Here is a 14021-nt window from a genome sequence, read left to right as displayed (position 1 = left end):
TTGTCTCAAAGGATCTTCCCATCTCAGCCTCCTGAGTAGCTGGGAATACAGGCCTGTGCCACCACACTTGACTAACTTTTTAATACTTTCGTAGAGGCAGGGTCCCACTATGCTGCCCAGGCTGGTCTCGAACTCTTGGGCTCAAGCTATCCTCCCACCTCGGCCTCAAAAAGTGCCGGGATTACAGGCATGAGCCACCATGCCCAACAATTCCCTCATTTTCAGATATAGGAATGCAGCCCCGGAGTGATAAAGTCCTGTTCCCCAGGCTGCAGAGCTAACAATGAGCCAAGGCAGCCTGGGCAGTGGAAAGAACCTAGATGTACAGGTTCTTCATCATCAAGGTGAAATCTAGCTTTTCATGTCTACATCCTCTGTAGCCCCGCAGAGGTGTTTATTTTAGCCCAAGGAATCACATTTACCACCCAGAGCAAAACGTTTGGACAAACTATTTAACAATTAAAAAGAAAATGACAATACCATCTTCATGAAGCTGTGGAATTAAATGAGATTAAGTCATTCATTAAATGAAATAAATAAAAACCTTTGAAACATTGCCTGGCGCATATTCAATAAATGTTCTTTCTGGCTGGATATGGTGGCTCACACCTGTAATCCTAGCATTTTGGGAGACTGAGGTGGATGAATCACAGGTCAGGAGTTGGAGACCAGCCTGTCCAACATGTGGAACCCCATCTCTACTAAAAATACAGCAATTAGCTGGGTGTGGTGACACGCGCCTGTAATCCCAGCTACTCAGGAGGCTGAGGCGGGAGAATTGCTTGAACCTGGGAGGTGGAAGTTGCAGTGAGCCAAAATTGCACCACTACACTCCAGCCTGGGCAACAGAGCAACACTCTGTCTCTGAATACATACATACATGCATACATACATACATGCATACATACATACATACATACATAATCTTTTTCTCTTGTCTCTCCTCCTTCCTATGGCTTTCCCCTTTTTCTGTTTCTAAATTTAGATTCAATGTTTATCTTACCATGCCATTTTCCTTGTATCTTCGTACCTTGTAGGCTCCTGACGCAATTTCATCTTCTGATCTTTCACCTGGAGGCCAGAGGTAAGCTCAGCAGAGTGGGACCAGGGGCTGGTTGGAGCTGGGTTTGGGCTGAGGGAGCCAGAGAGGAACCCCTAGGCAAAGCTTATTCAACCCGTGTCCACAGGCCACCTGCAGCCCAGGACAGCTTTGAATGTGACCCAACACAAATTTGTAAATTTTATTAAAACATTATGAGTTTTCTTTTTTAGCTCATCAGTTGTTGGTGTTAGGCATGGTTTGTGCATGGCCTAAGACAATTCTTCTTCCCATGTGGCCCAGGGAAGCCCAAAGATTAGACACCCTGTCCAAGGCCATATTTAAGGTATGAGAACAGAGGGCCAAACTGGTGAAGTCAAATCTGTTCTCAGGCCCAAGAGGCCAGGAACAAATGGGCAGCTGGATCATAGTCTCAACACAAGTACTAGTTGCATGTGAAAACATCCACCAACAGAACAGAAACATAGTTTGGAAAGTTTATTGGCGTATTAGCTGCCATAACAAAAGACCATAGACTGAGTAGTTTAAACAACAAAACATTTTTTCTCACAGTTTTGGAGGCTGGAAATCCAAGATCAGGATGCCACCATGTTTAGGTTCTGGTAAGGGCTCCCTTTGGCTTTTGGACCGTGCCTCTTCTCCGTGTCCTCACATGGCGGAGAGGAAGCATAAGCTCTGGTATCTCCTCTTATTTTACTTTTTAATTTTTTTATTGAGATGGTGTCTCACTCTGTTGCCCAGGCCGGAGTGCAGTGGCACAATCTCGGCTAACTGCAACCTCCACCTTCCAGATTTCAACGATTCTTCTGCCCCAGCCTCCCAAGTAGCTGGAATTACAGGCATGCACCACCTCTCCCGGCTAATTTTTGTGTTTTTACTAGAGATGGGGTTTTATCATGTTTGCCAGGCTGGTCTTGAACTCCTGATCTCAGGTGATCTACCCACCTTAGCCTCCCAGAATGCTGGGATTACAAGTGTGAGCCATGGTGTCCAGCCATGTTGCAAGGGCGTAGAATCCCATTATTAACACCTCATCTTGGTGACCTCATATGACCCTAATTACTCCACAAAGGCCCCATCTCTGAATAGCATCACATTGGGGTTTAAGGTTCCAAAATATGTATTTTGGCAGGAGGCGAATATTCAGTACTTAATTCGAAACTACCACAATACGGCTTTTATTTTACTTTAATCTGTGTAACTTTGACCACTAAGAAAAGATCTTTTTACCATCCTACACCAGTCAGAATGGCTATTATTAAAAATTCAAAAAATAATAGATGCTGGTGAGGTTGTGGAGAAAAAGGAATGTTTATACACTGTTGGTGGGAGTGTAAATTAGTTCAAACATTGTGGAAGACAGTGTGGTGATTCCTCAAAGACCTAAAGACCGAAATACCATTTGAGCCAGTGTTATTACTACTGGGTATATAACCAAAGGAATGTAAATCATTCTGTTATAAAGACACATGCACGAGGGCATAGTGGCTCATGCCTGTAATTCCAGCACTTTTTGGGAGGCTGAGGCAGGCAGATCACTTGAGGTCAGAAGTCTGAGACCAGCCTGGCCAACATAGCGAAACTCTGTCTCTGCTAAAAATACAAAAATTAGCTATGCATGGTGGTACACGCTTGTAATGCCAGCTACTGGGGACCTAAGGCAGGAGAATTGCTTGAACCTAGAGGATGGAGGTTGCAGCGAGCCGAGATCTAGCCACTGCACTCCAGCCTGGGCAACAGCAAAACAGAAAAAACAGAAGAAAGACACATGCATGTGTATGTTCATTGCAGCACTATTCACAATAGCAAAGACATGGAATCAACCTAAATCTCCATCAATGACAGATTAGATAAAGATCATGTGGTACACATACACCATGGAATACTATGCAGCCATAAAAAAAGAATGAGATTATGTCCTTTGCAGGGTCATAGATGGAGCTGGCGACCATTATCCTTTACAAACTAAGGCAGAAACAGAAAACTAAATACTACATATTCTCAATTGTAAGTGGGAGCTAACTGATGAAAACACATGGATACACAGAGGGGCGCAACATACACTAGAGCCTGTAGGAGGGTGGGAGGTTAGGAGGAGGGCGATGATCAGGAAAAATAATGTAACAAATCTGCACATGTACTCCTGAACTTAAAAGTTAAAAAAAGGAAGGCCGGGCACAGTGACTCAGACCTGTAATCCCAGCACTTTGGGAGGCCTTAGCAGATGGATCATTTGAGGTCAGGAGTTCAAGACCAGCCTGGCCAACATGGTAAAACTCTATCTCTACTAAAAATACAAAAAAAAAAAAATATGAGCCAGGCTTAGTGTCACGCTTAGTAATCCTAGTTACTCAAGAGACTGAGGCACCTGTAATCTCAGTTACTCAGGAGACTGAGGCACGAGAATCACTTGAACCCAGGAGGCAGAGGCTGCAGTGAGCTGAGATCACGCCACTGCACTCCAGCCTGGGTGACAGAGTGAAACCCTGTCTAAAAAAAAAAATAAACGTTAAAAATGGAAAGATCCTTCACACTGAGCACTTGCCAGAAGCAGAGTTTAAAAAAAAAAGAAAAAGAAATGGAAAGATCTTTTAGAAACTCAATTTTGTTTCTTCTTCTTCTTTTTTTTTTTTTAATGAATATTAGAATTACCTTAGTTGCTTCTGAAAAAATTCCTAGGGCCTCACCCCAAAATACTAATAGTGTTGGTCACGGGTGCAATATACAGTTTGAAAGCTCTTCTGGTGATTTTATTTTATTTTATTTTTTATTTTTTTATTTTTGGAGGTTTCAGTGGGACGGGAGAATCACAAGGATTCAGGTGTTCAGAGGAATGTATAGAGTAGAGGTGAGGAACTAGGATGTTGAAAAGTAAAAAAAGGAGAGAAGGAGAGGAAGAAAGAGGAAGAAAAAGAGGGAGAGAGAACAGGAATATTGCTTCATTCTAAAAATCGGTATTAATAATGGCCGATCAATATTTTGTGTATTTAAAATGGAGAACTCTATAAATATTTATTGAGTTTACTTGTTCCGGATCTGAGTTGAAGTCCTGGATATCCTTATTAATTTTCTGTCTCGTTGAGTCTAAATCTCATTATGGGTCTTATGTATCTGGGTATTAAGATCTCTTATTGTTGCATTGATCCTTTTAGCACTGTATCTTTGTTGCTTTGAAATCTGTTTTATCAAATGTGAGAATTGCAACTCCTGCTTTTTGTTTACTTATTTATTTTTGCTCTCCATTTGGTTGGTAAATTTTTCTCCAAACCTTGTTTTGTGTATCCAAAGATACACAAAGAAACTCAATTTTGTTTCAAAGCAAGTGAAATATATGGATTCACACAAAACACAAAATTTGCTTGAGACTTAAGGCTCAAGGATACTTGACTCATCAATTTATAGATTCCTATGGCTACAAATAGCTTCCTATGTATTTGATTTAGAAATTGAAACAGAATATTTAGTCTGTTTTTTAGCAAATTTGGATCAGCAGGTTCTTTGCTATTACCATATTTCTTCCTGTCAAGAACAGGGAAGTGAACATTTTGTCTGTGACATTGACTATCTTATAAAGAGAAATTAGAAGGAGCCCCCTTTCCGAAATGACAAGTCCCAGGTTTGAATTCTTTGTCAAAAGAAGATCTCTTTGTGATTAACAAAACTCACAGTATGATATGGCCCATTTTTCAAGGAAAATTGCTGTTCCTGGCTGGGTGTGGTGGCTCACGCCTATAATCCTAGCACTTTGGGAGGCCTAGGTGGGTGGATCACCTGAGGTCAGGTGTTCAAGACCAGCCTGGCCATCATGGTGAAACCCCATCTTTTAAAAAAAAAAGAAAAGAAAATTGCTGCTCAGATCTATTGCATATAATACATTATATGTAGATTGCATACAATAAGTTATATATTACATAATAAATTATTAGAGGTCATTGGAGGTGAATTTATTTACTATAAGGTAAATAAGGCTTTTTGCCAAATAACCATAAAGTTGAAACCAAAAATATTGTTAATTTATTCATTAATAATTATATAGCCAAATTAAATGCTAAATATATTTTCTCCATTTAACGTAATATCTTTCTAAAAATTCATCTACTAAATATCTCTTACCTCTTCTTACTTACTTACTTACTTAATTAATTTTATAGACAGGGTCTCACTCTGTTGCCCAGACTGGAGTGCAGGGGCATGATTATAGATCACTGCAGCCTTTAAATCCTGAGCTCAACCAGTTCTCCTGCCTCAGCCTCCTTAGTAGCTGGGACTCATTTTTTTTTTTTTTTTTTTTTGAGACAGAGTTTCCCTCTTGTTACCCAGGCTGGAGTGCAATGGTGCCATCTCGGCTCACCGCAACCTCCACCTCCTGGGTTCAGGCAATTCTCCTGCCTCAGCCTTCTGAGTAGCTGGGATTACAGGCACGCACCACCATGCCCAGCTAATTTTTTGTATTTTTAATCGAGACGGGGTTTCATCATGTTGACCAGGATGGTCTCGATCTCTTGACCTCGTGATCCACCCACCTCGGCCTACCAAAGTGCTGGGATTACAGGCATGAGCCACCACGCCCAGCCTACACACTTGGCTAATTTTTAAAAATTTTTTTAGAGATGGGAATCTATGTTGCCCAGGCTGGTTTCAAACTCCTGGCCTCAAACAATCCTCTCACTTCTGCCTCCCAAAGTGCTGGGATTACAGGTGTGAGCTACCACACCACCTCAGCATCCCTTACCTTCAAAAAGATCTGCAGCACCTAGTAGCTCTTAATAAATGTTAGATATTATAACTATTATCATTATCATCTTTTAGAAACACTCCTGGGGATAAGAAAGAAATACTAGCCAAAGAATAGCAACTCTCTGGAGGGGAGGTTTGAAGGGGAGAGAGGGTTGAAAACTTACCTATTGGGTACTATGTTCACTATTTGGGCAAATGGGTATGCTAGAAGCCCAGTCACCACTAGTATCCAATATGCCCATGTAACAAACATCCACAGGTACCTCCTGAATCTAAAATAAAATTAAATTAATAAATATTAATAGTACTCTGAGGAGTCATATTTTTGTAAATATGTGCATGGCCAGTTGATGCTACCTGCCTGAGAGGCCAGCACAGGAACATGGCACCAGGGAGCCCAGCCAAGAACACTGATGGACCAGTGAGATGATGTAAGCTCTGTATCAGAGCACTGAATAGGCTCAGTGGAATTTGACAGAGGCTTACAGGGAGGGAGAAAATGCTCACAGAAACCAGGCTCTAATATGATCATCAAAAAACTCAATTATTATTATTATTATTACTGTGTTTGAGACAGGATCTTGCCCTGTCACCCAGGCTGTAGTGCAGTGGTGCAGTCATAGCTCTCTGCAGCCTCAAACTCCTAGGCTCAAGCAATCCTCCCACCTTGGCCTCCTGAGTAGCTAGAAATACTGGTGCACGCCACTATGCCCAGGTAAATTTTTTTTTTAAATAAAGTTGGGGTCAGCCGGGAGTGGTGGCTCACACCTGTAATCTGAGCACTTTGGGAGGCTGAAATGGGAGGATCACTTGAGCTCAGGAGTTCGAGACCAGCCTGGCCAACATGGCAAAACCCCATCCCTACTAAAAATACAAAAATTAGCTGTGGTGGTGAGCACCTGTAGTCCCAGCTACTCAAGAGGCTGAGGCAGGAGAATTGTTTGAACCCAGGAGGCGGTGGTTGCAGTGAGATTGCGCCAGTACACTCCAGCCTGGACGACAAGAGTGAGATTCCATCTCAAATAATAATAATAATAATATCAATTAACCTTTATTGAGAGTTTACTAGGTGCCAATCTCTGGGCCAAGGGCCTTCTGTGCATTATCTCGCTGAATCCTCTCAAACCTATATGAAGTAATTACTGCTTTTTAAAAGCCCTATTTACAAAACTGGGGCCTTAGCGAGGTAAAGCAACTTGCCCAACTTCTGTTGAGTAGAAATCTTAGATATGCATCCAGACAGTTGGGTATTTTCTCAATTAGGGTCACAACAAAGTAGGTAGGTTCTAGACTTGCCCCAGACAGTTCTAAAGCCCCAGAGTACACTGTTAGAAGCATTGCAACTGTGGGACTGAGTTAGTCCCTAAGGTCACATCTCAAGAGGCATCTCAAGAGGCTGCTCCAGTTCCTGAAAAAGTTTTGCACTGTGCTGCAGTGAAGATAAGTGTATTATAATTCCAAGTTCTCCTGAAATGAATTCAGATAACTCTAATAGCAGGGAAGGGCCGCCAGACTGGCGCCAGCTTTGAAGTTACCAAATCTGCCCATGATTCAGTCCACAGGCTGAGTTCTCAAGAACCTTTCCAGGTGGTGGGTCTGCTGACTGTGGCATTAAAAACTGGAAGGCGGCCTGTGAGAAGATAGAATGCAATGATTGCTGTCACCTCCTTGCTTCACTCTTCTCCACCTCAGCAAGCAGTTTCAACCCAGTCCTTTCCATGAGAAATCACTGTCCGGAGTGAACGAGGGAACCTTGGGTGAAATGGGGTCAAGGGGAGGTGGGGCCATGATAGAGGCAGGCTCTGTCCTGAGGGAGAACAGCACAGATGAATAAGAAACCAGCAGAGAGTGTCTCCAGAGCCAAAGCCCCACCTCTTTTCCCTTGGCTCTCTCCTCAGTCTTCCTCTCTCCAGATTGATCAAAACCTATCCTGAAGAAAGGATTTAATTCAAGCCTCACCTGTAGCACCAAAAAATAAAAAAACAAGGATTGGATTGGCTGCGTCATTGGAAACCAAAGTCAGAAAGTAGCCCACATAGGGGCCAGATGCGGTGGCTCACGCCTATAGTCCCAGCACTTTGGGAGGCCAAGGTGGGCAGATCACCTGAGGTCATGAGTTCAAGACCAGCCTGGCCAACACGATGAAACCCCATCTCTACTAAAAATATAAAAATTAGCTGGGTGTCGTGGTACGCACCTATAGTCCCAGTTACTTGAGAGGGTGAGACAGGAGAATTGCTTGAACCCGGGAGGCGGAGGTTGCAGTGAGCAGAGATTGCACCACTGCACTACAGACTGGGCAACAGAGTGAGACTCCATTTAAAAAAAAAAAAATGAGAAAAACAAAAAAACCTAGAAAATAGCCCATGTGGTTCCTGTACTCTGTTAAAAGCAGCAGTCCCCAGCCTTTTTGGCACCAGAGATTGGTTTTGTGGAAGACATTTTTTTCCATGGTTTTGGGATGATATAAGCACATTTTATTTATTGTGCACTTTATTTCTATTATTACATTGTAATATATAATGAAATAATTATACAATTCACCATAATTTATAATCAGTGGGATTCGGAGCTTGTTTTCCTGCAACTAGACAATCCCATTTTGGGGGGTGATGGGAGACAGTGACAGATCATCAGGCATTAGATTCTTGTAAGGAGCGTGCAATCTAGATCCCTCGCATGCATAGTTCACAATAGGATTCATGCTCCTGTGAGAATCTAATGCTGCCACTGATGTCACTGGAGGTGCAGCCCAGGAGGTAAAGCAAGCAAAAAGGAACGGCTGTAGATACAGATGTAGCTTCACTCACTTGCCTGCTGCTCATCACCTGCTGTGTGGCCAGTACCGGTCTGTGGCCCCAAGGATGGGGACCTGTGTTAAAGGGCTTTTAAGAATCAGTGAGCAAGTGAGGGAAATAGAGCATCTTGTTCAGGACTGTTTCCTGACTCCTTAAAATGTGTAAAATAAATAAATTTCAGAGGCCAGCTACTCCTCCTCAGGACTCTAAAATCACACCCCCTATTGGCCCAGGCTGTGGGCCAGTGGGCCACAGTGAGTTAGACAGAACTTCTGAGCAAAGGGTATTCATGTGCTGAAAAATGTGAGGACTGGACTGGCATGGTGGCTCATGTCTATAATCCCAGCACTTTGGGAGGTCGAGGCAGGAGGATTGCTTGAGCACAGGAGTTCAAGACAAGCTTGGGCAACATAGGGAGACCCTGTCACTACCAAAAATTTAAAAAATTTTAAAAACCAGGCATGGCAGTGCACAGAAGTTGAGGTGAGAGGATCACTTGAGCTTGGAAGTTTGAGGCTGCAGTGAGCTGTTATTTTTGCCACTGCACTCCAGCCTAGGCAACACAGTGAGACCCTGTCTCAAAAAAAAAAAAAAAAATTTAAGCCTCTGAGGACTAAACCCAGATTTTTTATCTTGCTCAAATTCCTACCTAAAGGGTCTAGGGAGTCATGCCCTACAAACCATAAATTCTCATCAGATGGGTTTTATTGGACCCTATGTATTGTGACTTACTTTTCAGTCTGACTCTGGCATAACATTATGAAACAAGGAAAAAATATTTAACTCCTAAATGTATTTCCTTGCCATACCTTGAAATTGCCCCACAAAGTCTCTTGTGGGAAAAATTCACATCCTTTCGAAAATCCCCTATCCCCTTTGTTTTCCTTCCTTTCTTTCCAGATCCAGGAGATAAGCTAAGAGCCAGGTGCCATTTAAGGTCTAATAAGAAGCATCTTACAACCTGCTCTCTCTCTGAAGTCCGCTCTCTGAGAGATTGCTCTGCACAATAGAACTTGGTCTCCACAATCCTTTATCTTAACCTGAACATTCCTTTCCGTTGATCCCAGGTCTTCAGATAAACTCAACTAACTGTCAACCAGAAAATGTTTAAATGTATCTATAGTCTGGAAGCCCCCCTACCCTTGACCTTGTCCTGCCTTTCTATACCAAACCATAGTATTCTGAAATGTATTTGATTGATGTCTCATGTCTCCCTAAAATATACAAAATCAACCTATACCCCGACCACCTTGGGAACATGTTTTCATCACCTCCTGAGGGCTGTGTCACAGGCCATGGTCACTCATATTTGGCTCAGAATAAATCTCTTCAACTATTTTACAGAGTTTGACTCTTTTCACCGACACCTGTATGGGCTCTTGGCTAAGGAATGTGTGAAGTGAACACTAAATACTATATCATGTTCCCAGAGGCTCCCTCTCTGCTCCTAGCAGAGATTTATAAGCCTCACTTATAAACCTCCAATCCAGGTCCCAGAACGGTAGAATACAACTCCACCATTGGAAAGCATGACACCCTTTTCTGGGCCACAGAGCAAGGGGTCTAGATTAAGTCTTCCCCGCTGCTGTGGACTGAATTGTGTCCCCTTCCCCATAAAAATTTATATGTTGAAGTCCTAACCTCCTATGTGACTTTATTTGGATTAATAAAGCAATTAATGTTAAATGAGGTCATCAGGTTAGAACCCTAATCAGATAGGATTAGTCTCTTTATAAGAAGAAACACCAGGCCCAACCCAGAAACTTTGGGAGGCCAAGGCAGGCAGATAGCCTGAGCTCAGGAGTTTGTGACCAGCCTGGACAACACGGTGAAACCCAGTCTCTACTAAAATACAAAAAAAAAAAAGCCTGGTGTGGTGGCATGTGACTGTAGTCCCACCTACTCAGGACACTGAGGCAGGAGAATTGCTTGAACCCGGAAGGAGGTTGCAGTGAGCCAAGATCAAGCCACTGCATTCCAGCCTGGGTGACAGACTCGTCAAAATAAAAAAAGAAAAAGAAAGAAAAAGAAGCAACACCAGAGAGCTTGCTCACTCTAGCGCCCTCTGCCCTTTGAGGACACAGGGAGAAGGTGACAGTCTCCAAGCCAAGACGAGAGCCCTCACCGGAAACTGAATTGGCTGGCCCCTTTATCTTCGACTTCCAGCCTCCAGAACTGTGAGATAACAAATTTTTGTTATTTAAGTCACCCAGTCTGTGGTATCTTGTTTCAGCAGCCCAAACAGACTGAGTCATCTGCCTATTCTCTAGTATCTCAACATTTATATTTGGAGGGCTCAACTGAACAGACACACCTTCTAGGCCCACTTGTTCTCAGGCCAGATTTCTTCCTGTTATATATCTTTATTCAACACAAATGGACCCAACACTGCTTTCTCCCACGTGCCATTGCTCCTTTGCCATGATTTGGATATTGTATCACAAATGAGACAGTCTGTGTGACAAGAATGCTTGGAAGATCCAGGTACACTACAGGGCCCTGAAAGTAGCAGAGAATCTTCTTTTGTGACCTGTCTCAGTCTCAGGGTCTCATCATAAAAGAGGTTAGCTTGGCCGGATGCGGTGGCTCACGCCTATAATCCCAGCACCTTGGGAGGCCAAGGCGGGTGGATCACAAGGTCAAGAGATTGAGATCATCCTGGTCAACAAGGTGAAACCCCGTCTCTACTAAAAAAAAATACAAAAATTAACTGGTGGTGGTGCACGCTTGTAGTCCCAGCTACAAGCTGAGGCAGGAGAATTGCTTGAACCCAGAAGGCGGAGGCTGAGGCAGGAGAATTGCTTGAACCCAGAAGGCGGAGGTTGCGGGGAGCAGAGATCGTGCCATTGCACTCCAGTCTGGGTAACAACAGTGAAACACCGTCTCAAAAAAAAAATAGAGGTTAGCTTAAGAGACCTCCATTAAAATGATCAGGTTATTTTGGGGTGGCAGTATAATATTTTTTAACACTGTTCTACAAATTAGCAGGTTAGCTGGCTCCCTCTGAGGAGAGTTAGATAAAGAGATTTTATTTAATGAGGGGAAAGAAGATTCACAAACCCTGGGTAGGAAAGTTTAGGGACCAGAGTTGGCCTCTACCCATAGACTGTAACGCTGATATCAAAAAACCAGACTGACTGACTTGACAGTTTTTTCATATTTTCCAGAAGATAGAAAACGACAATGAAGTACTTGATGCTGATACAGCACAGGCCTTGGCAAAGGTTAATAAACAATTGTAAAGCAGTTGACATAAAACCTTAAATGATTAACTGGTTATCTTGGAATTTACGGAGCAATGCCCCAGGGATATGAGACCTGATTAGTTAAGTTACATATGTGTGAGCTGGGGCCAGGATGGGGAGAGTGGCAGAAAGAAGTGTTCACGGGAGGGTGCCTTATTAGAATTGGGCAGAAGAAGGTGGGGGTGGTGGGGAGTGAGCAGACAAAAGAGGCTGGAGAACTCTGTTGATTGACAACTGTGCCTATATTGGTGCCATGTGTTGGGGTAGCCGAGGTGCTGGACATTAATCACAAAGACTGCCCTTTCCAAACTGGTATATAACCAACTGCTTAGGAGAAGGGGCTAGAAAAAGCCCATTGGAAACAAAAGGGTCTTTGCTGGACATTGTTATGAAGTGTTATCAGATTTGTTCAATCTTAACCTTCTGACTCATTAAAATGTTGAGCCTTCAGAAATGTTTAAAGTCATTGTCTGTTGTGCTGAATCACAAGATGGCTCTGTTGTCTAGTGGCTCAACCTGTATCACCTTGGTGATTTCCAGGAAGGGAGGCCACCAAATCACGCAGCATAGTCTCAACAGCTTTTTCTTTAGATCCCACTGAAAATGGCTGGGGTTTCCTCTGCCAAAAATAGCTATTTATATATATCTGAATAATTTATGACTGTGGTTTATATTTAAATAAAGCACTTCGATGAATTTCTTTCTTTTCTAAGAGTCATGAATTCTGCCCTGTGGCTGAGAGCCAAGCAAGCTAAAGGTAATATAAAATGACACTGGCAATATGTACAAGGACAGAGATTACAGAAGCCTCTGTTAAATAATCAAAAATCCCAACTTCTTTTTGGGCATGTGGTTGTGCGCTGTTGAAGCAGAAATGACATGCTTGGTAAAGTGAGAGCCAATTTCTCCTTCTTGAGCATGGAGCCAAGGCTGGGGCTAGGTTTACAAACACAACACAAAAGTGGTGGCAGGACCTCCTACCTTGGTTGTGGTGTGATGCTGTGAAGAGTTTTGCAGTGATCAGTTGCTTGTTGTCTCTTGTAACCATATTGTTTAGGGTGACATTATTTATATAACCTTGATTACAGGAAGTAAAGATTAAGAGAACTATAAAATGTTTAGGGATTCATCCAATCCAACCCCTTTATTTTACAGATGGGGAAACTGAGGCCCAGAGAAGGATGTGATTTGATGTGCCTGTAGTGGGTTAAATAATGGCCCTCCAAAAGAGATGTTCAATTTTTAATACCTGGAAACTTAAACACTATCTTATTTGGAAAAAGAGTCTTAGAAGATATAATTAAGCTAAGGGGCTCATGATAAGATCATCCTGGATTTAGGGCAAACTCTACATCCAATGGCAGGTGTCCTTGTAAGAGAAAGGCAGAGGGATGTTGAAGAGAAAAAGTGATGTCAAAATGAAAGTAGAGATGGAATTAGGTAACCACAGGCAAGGAATGCTTGGAGCCACCAGAAGCTGAAAGAGGCAAAAAGGAGAGAACCTTTGGAGGGAGCATGACTCTACCAGCACCTTGATATCAGATTTCTAGCTTCCAGAATGATGAGAGAAAAAAATTTCTTCTGTTTTAAGCTATATGTTGATGGTAATTTGTTATAGCTGCCCTAGGAAACTAACATAATGGACAAAGGATACAGCCATGCTAGAACCCAAATCTCTGGACTCCCTGTCTTTTGTTTCCCTGCCTCTGTTTCACATGCTCTGAGTTCTGATCTTGTCAAAGATGTAAAAAGCATTCACACTCCTTGCTGTTAAGAACATAACTTCTGAGATGAAGGCAATAAAGAATATTGCAAATACTGCTGTTTCCATGAGTTGATGCTTAGCGCCTCCAACAACTAAGCTTTCTGAGCTTGGAAGTAATAGATTTGACTGTGGTATTAAGCTTTAGGGAATCATGCTGAGATCTGGAAGAGAGAAACTGATAAAAGATAGTCAGAAAGGTTAGCCATTTGACTCCAACAAAGCACACAGAAAGCAGGTAACAATACCTACCTCACAAGGTGTTTATGCAAATAAACAACTATTTATTGAGCACACACTATATGCCAGACATTCATGTAGGCTCCTTGATCTAAGTGGGAATAACGGGATCTCACAGTGGTAGAGGCTAATGGCAGCATATAAATGCCAGACAGTATAGTCATGGTTATGGAAATGGG

At 42.6% G+C, this 14021-nt stretch overlaps 1 protein-coding gene across 17 annotated transcripts in view; it reads left to right on the top strand.

Moving 5' to 3' along the window:
* LOC128928764 (uncharacterized) overlaps nt 1-13658 on the top strand; it is a 64131-nt gene extending 50473 nt beyond the window's left edge. For 9 of the 17 annotated variants that reach the window (XR_013520948.1, XR_008474264.2, XR_013520953.1 and 6 more), the window contains 2 exons: nt 1038-1084; nt 7353-13658. Coding sequence is in view for 1 of the 17 variants with exons in the window: in XM_078334166.1 (XP_078190292.1) it covers nt 1038-1084; nt 7353-7539 (234 nt within the window). In the remaining 16 variants the exon portion in view is untranslated. The remainder of the gene's footprint in view (nt 1-1037; nt 1085-7352) is intronic. The other 8 variants (XR_013520958.1, XR_013520956.1, XR_013520954.1 and 5 more) reach the window with 3 other exon arrangements.
* Nucleotides 13659-14021: the final 363 nt, after the last annotated feature.

The sequence above is a fragment of the Callithrix jacchus genome, chromosome 8, assembly GCF_049354715.1.
Source record: "Callithrix jacchus isolate 240 chromosome 8, calJac240_pri, whole genome shotgun sequence".
Taxonomy (NCBI): Eukaryota; Metazoa; Chordata; class Mammalia; order Primates; family Cebidae; genus Callithrix; species Callithrix jacchus.
This window is presented reverse-complemented; position numbering and strand designations above follow the sequence as displayed.